This window comes from Lepidochelys kempii, chromosome 26 (genome assembly GCF_965140285.1).
Source record: "Lepidochelys kempii isolate rLepKem1 chromosome 26, rLepKem1.hap1, whole genome shotgun sequence".
Taxonomy (NCBI): domain Eukaryota; kingdom Metazoa; phylum Chordata; order Testudines; family Cheloniidae; genus Lepidochelys; species Lepidochelys kempii.
In genome coordinates, this window is record NC_136405.1 from 5,196,720 (window position 1) to 5,215,129 (window position 18,410).

General features: G+C 51.8%; 1 protein-coding gene across 3 annotated transcripts in view; it reads right to left on the reverse strand.

Annotated features, from left to right (window-relative positions):
• Window positions 1–15,215, reverse strand: part of GFRA2 (GDNF family receptor alpha 2) — a 98,019-nt gene extending 82,804 nt beyond the window's left edge. For 2 of the 3 annotated variants that reach the window (XM_073325055.2, XM_073325054.2), the window contains exons 1-2: window positions 14,372–15,215; window positions 507–806 (exon numbers count right to left, since the gene is read on the reverse strand). In XM_073325055.2, coding sequence (XP_073181156.1) covers window positions 507–806; window positions 14,372–14,411 — 340 coding nt within the window. In that variant the 5' untranslated portion in view covers window positions 14,412–15,215. The remainder of the gene's footprint in view (window positions 1–506; window positions 807–14,371) is intronic. The other variant, XM_073325052.2, reaches the window with a different exon arrangement.
• Window positions 15,216–18,410: the final 3,195 nt, after the last annotated feature.

The window sequence follows — 18,410 nt, forward strand, 5'->3', positions numbered from 1 at the left end:
ATCAGGACACCAGCGGGAATGTTTTACTTCCCCTTTGCACAGGTGTAAATGGCAATGAGAGAGAGAGAGAGAGAATCAGGCTCTGAACACATCTCCTAACTCACGCCTGCTTCATCAGCTTCCAGGACTAGCCACATGGGGTTCCTGGCCTTGCCAGAGTGGATCAGAACAGCTAGTGGATGAGAACTGTTCCCTCTCCACCCACCCCCAGCCACACACACCACTACTGAGCTAGCGGATCAGAACCCACCCACCTACCAACAATCCAATGGGCCGAAACCACCCCTCCAGCCATATCAAATGGATCAGAAGCAGAACAGCCCCCAGCTACTCCTGAGCAAACAGACTGGACCATCGCATAATGGTGCAGAAGGGCCCCTTTACCGCTGGCCCGTGGGATCAGCCCTCACCCTCACATAGCTCCGACGGGGCTAATCCATCAGAACAACTGCATATGGGGCACCCCCCTCCCCGAGGACCAAGCCCGCCCCACGCAGGACGCTTACCCTCCGTCAGCCCGAGGTGTATACTCCAGTAGATCTGAAGGCACTGCAGCTCCTTCTTCATGCCCCGCTTGCAGTGGCAGTCGTAGAGTGAGCTCTCCTGCAGCACCTCGAGAGCCGCCTGGCACTCCTTGTTGGCCAGCATAGTGTTCCTGTCCCGGCCAGCCAGGCACTGGCGCAGGGTGCGGTAACGGGAGCTGCAGCTCGACTCAGCAGCGCACAGCTCATTGGCCCGGACACAGTCCACTGGGGTACGCCAGCCATGAGGGTCTTGGCCAGATGCCAGGGAATGGAGGATCTTGTCTGGACAAGGGACGGGGAGGGGAAGAAAAGAAAGACCAGAGCGAGGTGAGTGATGATAGCCACAGGGCAGGGACGAGAGCCCTGCAGCAAAGCAATGCACTGCCCTTTCACAGCCCCTCATACTGACATATAGCCCCCCGCCCAGCCAGCCTCCGCTAGACCTGGGTCCCCCTCTCCCAATCCTGCTGATGCAACATGATCCTGACCCATAGTTCCTACTGCTCCACCAGCCAGGTCCGCACCCCCCCGAGCTCTGCCTCTTCAGCTGCATCCTGACCTGCAATCCCTCCCCCCTCCTCCTATATTAGCCCTGGGTTCCCCACTCCCCTCGGTGCTGCTCTGCTACACTCTCAGCTATACCAGTCCTGGACCAAGGAATCCATTTTGAAGCACTTGGAGGAAGGAAGGTGATGAGGAACAGTCAACCTGGATTCACCACGAGCAAGTCATGCTTGACTAACCTGACTGCCTTCTATGATGAGATAACTGGCTGTATGGATATGGGGAAAGCGATGGATGTGATATATCTTGACTTTAGCAAAGCTTTTGATATGGTCTCCCACAGTATTCTTGCCAGCAAGTTAAAAATGTATGGATTGGATAAATGGACTATACGGTGGACAGAAAGCTGGCTAGATTGTCGGGCTCAATGGGTAGTGATCAACGGCTCAATGTCTAGTTGGCAGACGGTATCAAGCGGAGTTCCCCAGGTGTTGGTCCTGGGGCCGGTTTTGTTCAACATCTTCATTAATGGATGATTGGATGGATTGCACCCTCAGCAAGTTCACGGATGACACTAAGCTGTGGGGAGAGGTAGATATGCTGGAGGGTAGGGATAGGGTCCAGAGTGACCTAGACACATTGGAAAATTGGGCCAAATCTGATGCGGTTCAACAACGACAAGTGCAGAGTCCTGCATTTAGGATTGAAGAATCTCATGCATGGCTACAGGCTGGGGACTGACTGGCTAGGCGGCAGTTCTACAGAAAAGGACCCAAGGATTACAGTGGACGAGAAGCTGGATATGAGTCAACAGTGTGCCCTTGTAGCCGGGAAGGCTCCTGGCATATTGGGCTGCATTAGTAGGAGCATTGCCAGCAGATCGAGTGAAGTGATTATTCCCCTCTATTAGGCACTGGTAAGGCCACATCTTGAGTATTGCGTCCAGTTTGGGGCCCTCCACTATAGAAAGGATGTGGACAAATTGGAAAGAGTCCAGCGGAGGACAAAGAAAATCATTCAGGGGCTGGGGCACATGACTTACAAGGAGAGGCTGAGGAAACTGGGATTATTTAATCTTCAGAAGAGAAGAGTGAGGGGGGATTTGATAGCAGTCTTCAAATACCTGAAGGGGGGTTCCAAAGAGGATGGAGCTCAGCTGTTCTTAGTGGTGGCAGATGACAGAACTCAAGTTGCAGTGGGGGAGGTTTAGGTTGGATATTAGGAAACACTATTTCACTAGGAGGGTGATGAAGCACTGGAATGGGTTACCTAGGGAGGTGGTGGAATCTCCATCCTTAGAGGGTTTTAAGGCCCGACTTGACAAAGCCCTGGCTGGGATGATTTAGTTGGGGATCGGTCCTGCTTTGAGCAGGGGGTTGGACTAGATGACCTCCTGAGGTCTCTTCCAACCCTAATCTTCTATGACCCCAGTTCAGCTCTGCAGCCCACCTGCTCTTTCAGACCTGGGATTCTCTTGAGCAGAAGCTGTCTGTCATGCCTAGCTCATAAGAGACTAAGTGGTGCCATAGCCTCATTTCTCCTGCGGCCAGGTTCCCAGAGTTCACTACCTCTCATAGCACTAGTAGATTGGTCCTTACAACCCTCCGTTAGCCACATTTTCCAGGTGGGGAAACTGAGGCACCACACCATGAAGCAACTCAAGCAACATCACATAGCAAATTAGGAGCAGAGAGGGGAATAGAAGCCTGAAATCATTGCTGTCAGTCAGTTGCTCTAGCCACTAGAGAACATTGCACTGCACATATAAAGCCGTATATTTGTAGTCAGTGATCACATCAATATGAGTTTCATTGCTTTTCAGTCTGAAGTATCCTTACAATATAATGAAAATCCTGCATATTAAAAATATGAGAGGCAATGAAAAGATGTACCATGCAATAAATCTGGCTTAGCTCTTATGATGACAGTCACAGAAGGGTTAATTTTTCACTCTCTGAAGGACCTAGACAACAACCTTCCATGGAGGCCATCATCAGGGTTTGAACTCCCTGCCTTCAACACCAACCTCTGCCATTTGAGCTAGATGAGTACGTCCAGTAGCTGGCAGCCGTAGTAAACTGTTATCCTCCAGGGGAGCAGCCACTACAGGGGAAGGCAGCATGCACTGTGCTAGCATGAGACATTGGGAAGCATTAGCAGGTCCTCAGGATCACTGATCAGCTACAGAGAGCTCTTTTCCAGGGCTGCGATGTTTGTCACTGACTAGCCTTATTAGAGCTTAGAGAAGAGGTGGTGCAGGCCTAGTCTCTCCCGCTGAAAGAAAAGATCAGCTCACAAACCTGCAGTAAGTCATCCCTCAGTAGACACTACAGCAGAACTCACTCGCAAGAGTCAAACTCCTACTGGACTCTTCAACACCCTCCTCCTGGTTATAAGGGTTTTACTCTTCCACCTTGGGGGCGGGGGGGGGGGGGGAGAAAAATACCATGTGACTTATGCAACCGATCGCAACACAGCTCAAAAAATGAAGGCCGTCTCAGTGGATCATGTGCTGTCAATCCACAGGATAAAACAAAGCCCACTGACTCCATTGCACTCCGCTCCAGGTGTGTCCCAATGTCAGGTTCACAGAACCCAGGATGTTCCACCTAAAAGGATCTTCTTCTCAGCTTGCAGCCACCCATTGAAATAAGGGCGGGACGGGGATCCTTGTAAATCTGGTCACACTCCACTTCCAGGTCTCTCTGCCCCTCCTGTTCCAGGCTGCACTGATATGTCAAGGAAGGTCCATGTTGTCACCTGATTATGTGTAACCTCTATTCAAGTTAAGGGCCAGATTTTCAACAGAGCTCAGTGTCCATTACACATCCGCTGGTTCCCAACTCAATGGGTTTGTTGAGGTTTAGTCCCCCACTGGTGACTGCAATGACTTCATTGGGATGACCCCCCCTTTCCCACCAGCGTCGGGTTATGGACTAGTGGATGGTCTGCCAGACTGGGACTCAGGAGAGCTTTACTCTATTCCCAGCTCTACCACTGCGCTTATGTGGGACCATGGGCAAGGCACATCACTGCCCTGTGCCTCAGTTTCCCCTCCTGCTTTTTGTCTGTCTTCTAAATTGTTAGCTCTTAGGGATTGTCTCTTACTGTAGGTATATACAGCACTGAGCACAATGCGGTCCAAATCTTGACTGAGACTTCTAAGTGCTGCCATAATGCAAATAATAGTAATAAATAATCTATCCTATTGCTGCTTATTACGACGTCCCCCAGTATGGAACAGCCTGCAACTTAGGCATACTGGGAAGGCAAGATAAGCAAACCCTATGAATACGGTGGGAGTTTATTTCTCATCTTCTAGGTTGAAACCACCAGGCTCCTCTCTCCTGTGGCCAGATCTCTAGAGGTGCAATAACTCCCAAAGCCCATACGTGGCCTTTACATAGCTCATGAACTTGTCCAGGAGATAGACAGGCACATGTAATAGGCCCACCCTGACAGAGGAGGAAACTGAGGGTCAGCAAAGTGAAATGACACATTCCAGCCCCTGCAGGGAGTCACTGTGAGACAGAACCCAGGATTCCTGACTCCCCAGTCTGAGTTCAACCCACTAGATCACACCTCTTTTCCATTTAAGCTCTGATCCTGTATTCCGTCCTTGCTGCAAATCCCCAGTGACTTTAATGCAGGGTGGTGGCTGAGAACTTCCTGTATCTCACTGTTTAATTCCAAAGTCAACAGGGGTCCTGACCAGTTGTTTGTAAACCAGCCCTCGCACAGAGAGAGCCCAACATCCTGTTCTGTGAATCTGGAATGAGTCTGCTGAAGTGACTCTGGATTTGTAGCACTGTATCCTTGAGCAGACGGTGGCCTGGCTGCACCAGATAGGGGCAAGCAGAAGAGGGAAGAGTCCAGCTCGCCAAAAGAAATGCCTCGAAAAGTAGCAAATTCCAAAAGAAATAAATAAAGCTGGAGTATTCTGTGCTCATGGAAGGTCTTGACCTGGCAGTTTTTGTGCAAACAACAGAGAGGGCCCTGAGCAGTCCCCCTGTGCTAAGAACTGGACCACAGCCCAGAAGGCAGTGCCCCTCTTCCTGCAAACCCTAATGCTGTTTCTAGAGGGAAGCCGATGTCTGGAGCAATCTGCCCCAGGAGCTGCTGGCAGATTCCACCTTCCCCAGGGTGCTGGGGTAAGAGGAACAGTTAATATGCAGGGCCTGGTTCTCCTCCCACTCACCCCGGAGGGAATCAGGAGCTGCTGGAGTTCCCAGTAGGAGTCGGCTGTGGTGGGCAGCTCAGAGTATCAGTGGTACCAAATATAGAACTACTTTTGCTCAAGCTGACTGGTTGTAACTGATGAGTCGATTTGGGAGTAAGGAGCAGCTCCTCTCCCCACACCCAGAACACGCAGGGGCTCTTCTCACCTTCTGGAGCATGGAACACAGCATATCTCACATGACCCATCTCCTTCAAATGCAGGCCACCCAACGGGCCCTGATGGACATGAGTCCTGGCTTCTCTTCTTGCCTGGCTGAGTAATGCCCTGAGCTTTCTCAGCCGCACGTCACTGGTGGGTGAAAGCATTCAACACCCTCTAGCTTTGAAGGGGTTCGGAACCTGGCTCTGCTTCCAAATCCTGCAGCTCAGCCCTGTCTCTGCTTAAACCAGAGCCAGGCAAAGGGTTGGGTAACCCGCTGGCTAAGCGTGCGTCCAATCACCCTCTAGTGGCTGGTCCACATAGAAAATAAGAGTCTACTCCTGCTGCCAGCTAGTGAGTTGCACCTACCACTCAAGCAGTAGCAGTCTGTGCTGAACATTGCAAGTTAAAACCCTGCTGGGAATCTGGGCACTGGGTTATTCTGTTTGGATCAAAGCACAAACATGGAGCTCCCAGCCAAGTTCACTAAGGCTCAGGCAGCCTCTGAGAGTATATGTACACTGCAGCTGGGAGATGTAATTCCCAGCTCTGGCAGACATACCCATGCTAGCTCTGCTTGAGCTAGCATGCTAAAAATAGCAGTTTGGCCATGGCAGCTCAGGCAGTGGCTCGAGCCAGCTGTCAGAGTATGCACCTAGGAAATCAGATGGAGTTATACGCAGGCGGCTAACCCAGGCTGCCACCCGTGCTGCCGGAGTCACACCGCTATTTTTTGTGGGCTGGCTGGAGCTAGCATATGTACGTCTACTTAACCTGGGAATTACACCTCTCAGCTGCAGTATAGACATAGCCGAGTGAATGTGCAACTGTTTCACATCAAAATTACATGAAATTCCCCTCTGGTTTCCAAAAAAAAAAAAGAGAGAACAAAACTCGCCTGTTTCAACGAGCAATCCTGAAGCGCCCAGCTGCTTTTATAGTGATTACATTCACAGGAACTTGGAAGGTAAGGAGATATGTAATTATCCAATAAGACTAGTGGTCTGATACAGCTTATTTGGGGCTCTAATAAAAACCAGTAAAGACTCTGCAAAACTCAAGCAGACAGTAACCAAAGGAAATATTTGCACAAAAGGGAATCACTAGGGACATTTCCTCCATCCCTTTCCCCATGACTGAACACTGTCCAGAGCTCAGCACTACCTCCTTTCCCTGCCCCAGCCTCCCCTTCATCCAGCCAGCTCCCAGATGTATTCCCCAGCAGCCCAAGTTCTGGTTTGTTGTGCAAACTGGATTCAAGATAGGCCATCAGTCAGCTGAACTATCTGGTGCTCCCTGTCGCAGCTCTCTCCCAAAGTAGTTTCCCCTGTACGATTCCAGCAGACCTCACTGAAACATTCACACACAGGCTTCATCCCTGACCGGTCCTCCTTCCAGACTGTGCAGGCATTAAATACCTCAAGCCTCCAGCAGGTTTTTAAAGGGTCTCGCAGCTGTATTGCATCTGTTGCTCACTGTACAGCAAGGTCATGCTGGCCAGTTTGGCTGCAGGGTTTGCTCTGTTAGGGAAGATTGTGCAGGACATGGCTCCTTCCCTTTGGTGTTCAGGGACATATCTCCTTGGACCAGCATCTCTGCAGTCTTTCTAAAGCACAGATCCAAAGATGGGAAACAGTCCGTCCTCCACCAAGCCATTCCAGAAATTCAGCAGCTGCAGAGCACCAGCCTTTCACCCCTGCAGAGTTCGGGACCAGTTCTAGTTCAGGTCCCCAGTGCATTGAGTCTGGCAGGTTTAATTTTTAGCCCAGGTGAAAGTTTGTCCCCCTTGTGCCAAAACATGCCACTGGAAATGTCAGCTGCCAGTACTGGAATAGCAGAGAGGGCTGCAGGCCAGGAATGAGGGGCATCAGCACAGCTGTGGGGGAGTCTAGAGCTGGAATAGCAGCGAGGAAGGGGGCTATGGGTTGGCAGGAATGGGCACTAGCAGTGTGGGAATAGCAGGGGTGCTGTAAGCCACGGCTGAACCATGTTGAGGGCTCGCGGCTGATCAGTGGAGTATGCTGGAGGTCTACATTGGGCCACTAAACGAGCTTTGGAGGTATAGGACCTGATTCTTAGTTATGCTGTTGGGGCAGCGTAAAGGGCCAGGAAACAGCCCCCGGTTGGTGTAGTGCTGTAGAGCAGCATAAAAGCAATATACTAGCCCAGCTCCCCAGGAAGGTGGGGATGGGACAGTGGCGGGGAAGGGGCAGGGCTTGCATATTGCACTGTGGCCATTCTCTGCTTTCATGGGAAGGAGAACATAAGCTAGAGCAGCCCTGAGGTTTATTGGCTCTCCATAGGCCTCGTCCTGGAAAATGTTACTGAAGTGAGCAAATGAATTTGAGGGGAAGGGAATGTAATCCCTAGCCAATGTGGCCAGCTCCTGTGATTTTATCAGGAGTCTCACAATAATTGCTTTATTTTCTTAAAGCCCCAGCTTCTGGAGTCAGGTGAATACAGAAGAATGTCAGCTTCCATAAAAAGAAAAAGCTTGATGCTAGCCCTACTGGTTGGGAGAAAAAGCTTCAAGATGTGATGTGGAAAGGCTCAAAAACCAAAGGCAAAGAAACAAATCCCAAATGGGATTTTTTTTTAACCTCATGAGTTTTGGGGCATCGGACTCAGGATTCTTGAACACTTGGAGTTGGCGATGCTGTAGATTGGATACAGCCATGCAGGGTATACTAGATACTCAGCTTACACACAGCTAGCGCTGACCTTCACATGAGCTGGCAGGAGATCTACTAAAAACGGTGTGTCTTTCCCTTCCACTTAGCTCCTGCCCCTGAGCAGAGTCATGCCTGGGCTCCCTGCCTCCCCCGTCTCTCTCTCTCTCTCTCTTTTCCTCCTTCTCCAACCAGTATAATTGGATCCAGACATAATCATTCCATTTCTAAGCAGGGGCTTCACTGGATTTATTCGGGGGGGAAGGGAGTATTTCTTTATACTGAACAATATTCCACCGAATTTAAAACCAGGCCTTTCACCAACAGGTTGGAAATGAAACCCGCAGGGCCCATGGACTGGCGGCGAAGATTCCATACGCTGGAGCCTAACATACAGGTGACGGTGGAAGAAAAATGCCTCTTTAAATACCCAGCCAGAAAGGCTCCCTTCTTCTCTGTGCCTGGGGTGTGACAGATTGTACCCCCCCACACACACACTTCAGTCCTTGCTAATGCCCATGGGCCTGCTCCCACCCAGCCTTCGAAGGTGAACTCCTGATTTTACAGCCCTGCCTACTGCGCCATGGAAGTGATTCTTTCCCGCCGTGTGCTCTGATAACGAAAAACACTAGATATAAACAGAAAATGTCCGGCTGGGTCTAGCCTCAGTGTACCAATTTCATCTTATCCCCCGCGGAGGGTCACTCTGGCCAGGTATGGAAGTGAGACAGTGACACCTAGAGGCAGCTGGGAGGCCCATGCTAGCTTCATTCTGAGAGCAGATCCGATTCCACCTGCAGCAAGGACAGTGAGGGTCGCTTGGCTTTGTTGTGAGTGTCTTTAGCCGTGCTCACTGCTTTCCTACCGACCTGCATAGCGGCTGATGATGACCTTTTCATTCGCTATTATGTTCATGGTTTGCTCTTCTTCTCTGCCACTCTCAGACACGTGCCGTCCTGGAAGCTGAGTGCTGCCCTAGGTTCGGCACCTAACACAAGCTTTTCATGTGTGGACCTGAGATCAAACCTTCACTTACGTTGCAAGTTAGTGATTTATCCTGCGCGTCCTTTGAGAATATTAGTACACCATTCAGTGCACAGGCAGAGAGAACAAAAAGCTAAGGACTGGGAATAACCAGCCTTGAAGGGGAATTGTGCAGTCCAGGACTGAAATAGCAGGAGGGATTGCAGGTCAAGACGGAGGGGCATTGGCAGAGCTAGAGGGTGAGGCAGTAGCCAGAACTAGAATAGCAGGGGGTGCTGCAGGTCAGGAGCGAGGTGCCATGGCAGAGCTGTGTGTGGGGAGAGGACTGGACAGGGGATGGTGGAGGTCAGAACTGAGGGGCACTGGCATAGCTTGGGGAGGGAGCCCGGGACTGAAATAGCAGCGGGCATTCCAGGTCTGAATCGAGATGCCTTTGCAGAGCTGTTCACTGGAAATGTGTCCATCACTTGCCCTCAGGCCAAAGAGCAGAGAGTAGATTTACTTCTCATTTCAGCAGATCTCTGACCTTTTGGGCCATCACTGAATCTTGTTCCATTTGGGCAGACATGAAAGGTGTCCCGGTAACTGGCACTGTCGGTGTAAGAGACCGTAGCTCGAGACCGCATCCAGCCGAGCGATGAGGAGCAAATTTACCCTTGCCCTGCTGGAAGTTCTTCTCGTCCTGCTGATACTATACTCCAGGTGGGCTGGATGAGGGATTCATGAGGCAGAACGGCACTGGAATATTGCTGTCAGACCTCCGGTTCCATGCACAATCTCAGAGCTGAGCGGGCTTGTTCTCCCCATTCCAGAACCGCAGCCACTCTGAGCCAGCCCCTCACATATGGAAAGCTAAACGCTTTGCCCAGGCAACCAAAAACTCCAGAAAGGGCTGCTGGAGGGAGGGATCTGCCCATCTCCCCAAAGCTAGCTCTTCCTCCCAGTGCCCCATCTCTGCACACACTCAGATTTACATCAGGGATGACGTTGGCCCTTAGTTTCTCATGGTCTCGCTGCTGAGTTAAGCCCCAGTAGGCCTAGATCCAGACCCAGGTCTCCCCTTTCTCAGGAGACAAAGGGAAATCCATGCTCCAATCTTTCCCAACAAGGTTCCACAGCTCAGTCTGAAGTGCCTTCTCCATCCTGCCATCCTCACTGGATTCCCTTCAGCCATGCTCCTCACACCCCAGCCCAGCCTCCAGCTTGACTCCCGAGCTGCACGCGTGAATGCACGGGATTGGTTTACATCAGGGGCTGAAGGGCAGGCATGGCAAAGGGGGAGCCAGGTCCGGAGGCCACGCTGCTCCAGAAAATGCTGCCAAGGCAGATGAGAAAGACAAAAAGCCTTGTTCTGATGTAATGAAAAGAGAGCCTGGGATTGCAGAAAGAGCCCATGGGGAGGGAGGTCCAGTGTGCATATGGAAAGGCATTGCTCCTGCACTGACCCTGGCATGAGCAGAGATGCCCACCAGTGGCAATGAAGGGAAATGCAACCGCAAATCTACCAATGGAGAGATGGAGAGCTGGACATGGGCATGTTCCGGTGGCCCTATCTCTGCTACCTGGTCTGCCCACCCTCTAGTGCTAGGGCCAGAATTTTTCCATCTGGCACAACCATCCCAAGCCAGATACTACCCCAGCCTGGCTTCTTGGCTGGCATATTTGCTGGGACTGTCCTGGTCCGGTAGCCAGTGAGGCACCATGTTGGGGCCCAATCCAGCAAAGCACCAAGCACCCTGAGCTCCCGTTGTGGGCACCTCTGAAATAGCCCCTACACAGATAATGACCCAGCTCCTGCTTCTTAAATCCCATGGAGCTTGTGCATTTAGCTCATTACAAGCAGGGGTCGGAAACAGGAGGGGGAGCTATGGGGGACCACTGTTCCCCAAGCCTGCTGGACAAGAGGGAGCCTCCCTCTGCTTTCAGAAGAAGACTGGAAGCTGGGTATCCCTGCATGCCCCCCTTACTTCCACCCCAGATTATGAGCTCCTTCTTTAGAATGTGCCACTTGTCATCCCAGTGCCGACCTGAATCTGCATCACAAGCATCAACGGTGCCTGCTTCTCTGCTCTGTGCCCCCAGCACAGATTAAACCCTCCCTGCTCAGCCCATCCTGCCAGGGAGGAGGAGGTCTGGGACAATCACAGACCAAACACATGAGGCCAAGTTCACTCCATTGACTCCAGTGACACATTGGGCCCTGCCCTCCACCATCCGCAGCCCAGGCCCAGCTGTTGTATCAGGAAGCCTGAAGTTATCTGATGGTGCCTTGCGCTCCTCTCCCATTCATAGCATTGAAATGCTCCTCAGAGCCCCCAGGAGCGAGTTTGCATGGAGGGGCAGGGTTAGTGTTTTCCTGCACCCGGCGCATACGCACAGACTGAATTTATATCAATAAAACATCTGCAGAGAATTTACATCTAATCCCCAGCAATCTCCGTGGCATCAGAGCACGGGGAGGATTTGTAGCTGGATGCACAAACCTCAGTCATAGAGCCAGCAAATATTCCAATGGGAGCACGGGCCTCAGTCAGAATACCCCTCGCTGCCCCCAGCTTCCTCGGTCACATCACCTGTAATATGGGTCTAAGGTCTTGGCAGAGCCCATTGGACATGGGGTGCTTTATAAGCAAATATTCACTGCCCTAACTTAACTCAGCAGTACTGCTCTCTCCTCTTGCTACACATTCAACCCCTGCGCTCCATCGTGGTGGTGGCATTCGTTTCGCCCCAACAGCAATGGCTTTCTTTGCTCACTGGATCGAGGGGACAGATTATCAAGGGCTCAATACCTGCAGCTGGAGCCAGGCTTTCACAAGAACTCAGCTCCCTTTTAGGTAGCTAACTAAGGCTCTGCTCAGCACCTAGTGTACATGCAGCATGGCAATTCTGGCCCCACTGTCTAGAACCATGAGTAAGCTTTGCCTGCAATGAGTCTGTTAGTCCTTCAATTTGCACCTCTCCCTGATTCCTCTCCAGGCAATTCTCCTGGCCCAGCTGAGCCACAGAAGATTGGGACCCTTACAAAGAAATAAGGACCCAAAGGAGAAAGATCCTGTTTCTAAACAGCCTCCTCGTGGGGGTGAAATGAAGTGGGCTTGTGGCTGTTCAGTATCACAGCCTGCTGCTTAGCTGGAGTGTCCTGGGTTGGCAGGGCTGGGGGTCGGATTCTAGGACTGTTCCCTCCGTCCCAAGACTCTCATGTTTAGCTTCCCAACCAGCCAAATGTGCATGCAAATAAACAAGGAGTTAATGCCTAACAACTAAAATAATTTGGTGGTTGATGTTTCCCCCACCCCAGCCTCTTCTGTGAGCAGAGCCTGCGTCCACACCACACCCCCTGCTCTCAGCCAGAGCCAGTGCATCAGAGGGGTCTGTGCATTCACTCTCTGACCCCTTCCTACCTCCCGCTCTCCCATTCTTGCTGCCCGCAAAGCCCTCAAGCCATTGGGAATGACAACATGCCCTATAAGTGGCAACTCCATCTTCCATCATCCTCAGCCCAGAGCCATGTCATCCCCCCCTCCCCCCCCCCCCCACACCCTCTATGGAGTCAGGCACTCCCATTCGCTGTCAAAAGAGAACCAGGCAGCAAGCTATGTCGCCTCATACCCAAGCTTATCCCAAAGACCCTGCTACAAAGACACTTTGATGTGTAATACACTGATTGCAAAGGAGACTGTCACCCCCTGCCCAAGGGAACCATTCAGACTCTCCTACGGCAGATGAGAAAATATCCTCCCATCCGCCTGGGTCCAAAATGACATCCTTCCCCGACACCCTTCCCTGGCAATCAACAAAAATAGCCTTTCAAAAGCCATGCTCTTGTCACTGAAGTGTTTGCAAACCTGTGCCCAGCAGCAATAGAGACCAAGAGCAGACGGTTTATTCTCCTACTAGCCAAGGACACAGGAACTTATTGTGGAAATATTAAACCTAGACACAGATCTCTTGCTGGGGGCTTCCCATGCTGTACCCCCCACCTCCCCCAGTCAAAACTAAAGTCCGGGGGAAGGCTCCTGGAGCAGATGTGTTCTCCTGAACTCCCACTTGTGCCATGGCCAACCTCCAAGTCTCCCTCATCCCTCTTCGCCCCCATGACCCTGAACATCTTTCTGCCCATTGCCTCTCTCGTCTTCCAACCCTAGTCCACTCCATGCAGGGTTAAGTTCCGAAAGCCAAGGGGATTTCAGCAGAGTTCCCCAGGAGTTCAGTGCTAACCCTCCAGTGCTGCAGGGTTGTGTGTGAGACCCAGAGACAGAGCTGCAGGTACTGTCTGTAACTGTATCTCCATGCGCGAGTGGAATTGTAACACAAGGGACATTACCTGCCAGATGAGAATACTGAGAAGAACCCAGATGATAATTCGCCAAGGTGATAACGTGCTTTGGGGGAAAGGGGAGCTTTTTTGCTTTTATTTCACCTAAAATACATTGCAACTCCTCCCTTGCCAGGGCTGCACCTTCCCCATCTCTGGATGAGGCTGCTCCAGAAATACAAGCTTTCCACTTGGCAAAATAGCCTGCTAAATAAGTCACACATGATCTAAAACAACAGGCACTTGGATTGCAACAGTGATGGCAATTCCTCCCCCCCCCACCCACCCCCCCGACACACAATTCACTTTCTAAATCAGTTCTCCATGCACACTTTAAAATCAGCCAGCAAAACCCGTGAGACTTGCCTCACATCAGCTTTGAATCACAGGGTTTTGGAAAGGGATTGAATCACGGGGGTTCTTTTAAAAATAATAATACAAAAAAGCCGCTACCATAAGGGCTGGGATAGAGGGGAATTAACACGCAGCCGGGCAGCTATCTGCAACATGCTGCCTACCAATTCACCAGTAATACTCCTCTTCGGACGGAAGGATCAGAATATCTGACTCAATTCCTCCACAACTTGGAGAGGTGAGGCTGTGCGGACAGGAGAGGCTTTCGAGGGGGGGGGGTGTCATCGTAAATCTGATAGTTTAAAAAGTTGCCCCCTAGATAAGAGCCTGATTTCTGCTCATCCCCCTCCCTTCCCTGGACCCCAATTCCTTCTCAGTAGGAATCGTTGCAGAGACGATTAGCTGAATTGAAACCTATAAGCGTCTCTCAATCTCTGTATTTCATTCCGGACTGTAGCCCACTTTAAAGCGAGGGTCTGTGCCAAGCTTTGCCGTTGTGTGTTGGGTTTGTCTTTTAATATAAAACATGTCCGCTCTTAAACGCTGTCCAAGCACCAGAGCTTCTGGGGTTTGACAAAGGACTCACAACCACCAAACAAACCAGAGAGTAATGATTTGCATCCTAATCAGGATTACTCACCTAAAAAGAGGAGGATGCAGAAAACGTTTGCTAAAATCATGTTAGTAAATCCAATAGCTCCCCACGTGTAAATATATATTTATATCTCTCTCCCAAATCCAGGCAAAAAGAAATCCTGAGATTTCTCTGATGAACTTACAAAAAAATGGTTTCTTTCAGCGCCCACCCCCCCCCCAAAAAATACACCCCAGCTCTGCAGCCAGCCAGCCAGCTAGCCTCTCTCTCTCTCTCTTTAGCTCTTCCAGTGATGAACAATTCTGGTTCTATTCCTCCCAAGCATCTTTCGGGGGCGAAAGGGTAGCCGAGAGGAGGTGGAAAGGGGGGGGGGAACAGACGAATATCCACAGCGTGATCTGAGTAGACACAATCCGGCGGGGTCCTTGAGACAGCTGGGAATGTGGGGCGCTCACGACTCCTGCTTCCCCCCCTTGGCTCGCACAGTTTGCTGATGGAAATTTCTGCAAACTGGGGATGTTTGCGTGTCTCTCTCTCTGCCTTCTGGGGGAGGGTGGAGAGAAGGGGCTGACTCTGATATCCCCGGCGGTGGAAAGCAGCAGCGTCAACCGGGGAGCAGCGGCGGCAGCTTCCTCCAGCCCGGCCACTGACCAGCTGGCCTCTGGGACGGGAACTGACCAGAGCCTGGAGTGAAACGCGCCAGCCCAGAACGGCCCCTTCCCCTCAACTTCGCCTCCCTGTCTCAGCTGATTCTCCGCTCCTCACCCCCCGCCAGCAGCAATCCGGAGAGGCCGGGGTCGGTGGGGTGGGGAGGCAAAGCCGGGTGATGGGAGAAGACAAAGGGCAGCCCGCGATGACCAGCAGCCTCCTCGCAAAGCGCAGCGGGCGGGTCGAGGCTGTGCCTTTGCTTGGGGAGGCGGAGAGGGGGTGTACAGATAAGGCAGGCTCCCCCCACCACCACCACACACACACACTATTTAAAGAGGCGGAGGGTCCCCTTGGTCTCAGGCAAGACGCAGCCCTCCCGCTCCAAGGAAGAAGCCAGAAAACTTTGCCACCGCACAAAGACGCAGGCGCTGGCTGGCTCCAACCCTTGCTGGGAGCCGCGTCCCCATCGGCTGGGCTCTTAAGCACTTTTCTCGCCCTTCCGTGCCACAGTGGGAGACCCCCGAGGAGAGCTACATAGCTGCAACGCTGGGCTTTGGGATGGGGCTTCCCTCCCCCCCAGGCAGCAGGGGATGTGGCTGCATCCAACCCGGCACGGGAGAAGCAGCCCTCTCCTGCGCCAGCAGTCCCGGGGATCCTGAATGTGCAGGCTCCCGCGGAGCGCCTTTGATGAACGCAGAGAGAGGAAACCAGGGAGGGAGGAAAGGCATGGGGCGGAGGGGCAGTTTGTCCCAAGGCAGATGCGCAATGCACCCTGCAAAGTGCATTGCCTTGCCCCTCTTTTTGGGGGGGGGGGAAGGGTGCGACATGAACTATACATTTGCATGTAATCGGAATTTTAAACATTAAATAAATTAATTAATTAGGATCCGATTCCTTGGGGGAGGGGGGAAATGAAGAGAGGTGCCAGCTGATCTCAGCCTGTGTGTGTAGGAGGAATGTCACAAACACGTCTGAGCGCCCACAGCCAGTGCGATCTTCCCGAGCTCCAGCCAATGCCAAACTCAGACCTCGCCCTGGGCTTTTACTTCTCTTCTCCTTTTACAGACGGACAAAAGGCTTTTTTTTTTTAATGGTCCTGCAAAGCAAGAGTACCTCCCCCAAATGTCCCCTACCATTCTCCCAAGCCTCCTGAAAGACACCGAAACGTTCCCGGTGCGCACACAGGCAATCAACTTTCCTGCTCTGGATCTGCTGGCTTTACTGCCCTCTTCCTTGCTGTGGGGACCAGATCCTGGGGTACCTCTGGTCTGGAGAGAGCCTGTGGCCTAGGCTCCAGTGCCTGATGGTTCTTGGCTCTGCATTGCTCTCTTGGTGACCAGCCCCCGTTTCTGCACTAGGGGAATGTCCATGTGGAGGGTGCCCTGGACTCTCCCTGTGGCCCAGACATGGGGGCTGGGGAAGAGCCTTGCTATCTGTGGCAGGGGGCCGAAGGCTGCAGAGGCGTACGAAGGCGGAAGCCGTTACCAACTTGTGTGTCTGAGTCACGCTGAGGTTGTGACCCAAACGGCCAAGAGCTGGGAGATCCCAGGTGAATTGAGCACCGGTGAAAGCTGCTGGGTGGGAAGTCCAGGAGACTGTCCAGAGCAGGCAGTGCAGAGGAAGGTGCTGCGCCAGCCCCCCTGCATGCCTCTCTGCTCACCTGGAGCAGCCCCTGCTCTTCTGCTCCTGTTCCTCTCTCAGCAGCTCTGCCAATGTCCCTCAGTAGCGACCTGAAGCCAGCACCCCTTCTCTTGTGTCACTCCTGGGCTCCCCACTCACAGCTCTGCTGCTGCCCTTCAGTCATAAGAACGGTCACACTGGGTCAGACCAAAGGTCCATCTAGCCCAATATCCTCCTGTCCTCTGACAGTGGCCAATACCAGGTGCCCCAGAGGGAATGAACAGAACAGGGAATCATCAAGTGATTCGTCCCCTGTCGCCCATTCCCAGCTTCTGGCAAACAGAGGCTAGGGACACCATCCCTGCCCATCCTGGCTAATAGCCATTGATAGACCTATCCTCCATGAACTTATCTAGCTCTTTTTTGAACCCTATTATAGTCTGGCCTTCATGACATCCTCTGGCAAGGAGTTCCACAGGTTTACTATGCATTGTGTGAAGAAATGCTTCCTTTTGTTTGTTTTAAATCTGCTGCCTATTCATTTCATTAGGTGACCCATAGTTCTTGTGTTATGAGAAGGAGGAAATAACACTTTCTTATTTACTCTCTCCACACCAGTCATGATTTTATAGATGTCTATCATATCCCCCTTTAGTCGTCTCTTTTCGAAGCTGCCCAGACTTATTAATCTCTCCTCGTACAGAAGTTGTTCCATACCCCTAATCATTTTGGTTGCCCTTTTCTGAACCTTTTCCAACTCCAATATATCTTTTTTGAGACGGGGTGACCACATCTGCATGCAGTATTCCAGATGTGGGTGTACCATGGCTTTATATAGAGGCAATATGATATTTTCTTATCTATCCCTTTTTTAATGATTCCCAACATTGTGTTCACTTTTTTCACTGCTGCTGCACACTGAGTGGATGTTTTCAGAGAACTATTCACAATGACTCCAAAATCTCTTTCTTGAGTGGTCACAGCTAATTTACACCCCATCATTTTAGACGTAGAGTTGGGATTATGTTTTCCAATGCCCAGTACTTTGCAGTTATCAACACTGACACACAGTCCTGACACACAGCACCTCTGGCTACTACACACAGCTCTGCCACTGCCCTTCAATCCTGACCTGCCACTGCCATCCTCCCCCCTACTCCAGTCCTGAGCAGAGACTGCCAATCATGCTGAAATACGCAGTGGGTTCTGAGATGTGGTCCAATAGCAACACTAAAGATCCCTCTTCACCAGCCTAACCAAACTCTGACCCAGGGTCTCCAAAGACAGGTGGCCAGTGCATTAACCCACTGCGTTCCAGACTGGGGCAAGGGGAGGTGATTTTCTATCGCCACATAATAATGGATATGCAGAGGTCAAGGTGGCATGAGCCCTGGTGCAATCAGAAGGCCTGGGACTCCTAGAGCAGAGATTCAGCCGCTTTGCAGGGGGGTTAGTCTGGCTGTCATTATGAGCTGTCTGCTTAGGAAAATTCCACCTTGACCCTTAAGGAGCAAGCGTCCAGCTCACCCGCTGCCCCGTGCAGCGGGCAGCATTAGCTTCTGTTCTGTACTGGGTGATGATGGAGGCCTAAAAGGTGACACGCACCCAAAATCCAGCAGGACAGATGGTTGTGAGGTCCAGACAGGCCACTCAGGAGCCTTCTCATAGCCACCACTGAAGGGTATTTATCGGCATCAGCACCAGCAGGACCCAGGAGCCAAGCCACCTGTGGGTTTAAATCTTGAAGTCCTTCCTTCCGCACTGCTTGTTCCCCGGAGCGGGTGGCATGGCTCGGGAGCACACACTTCCTGCTTTT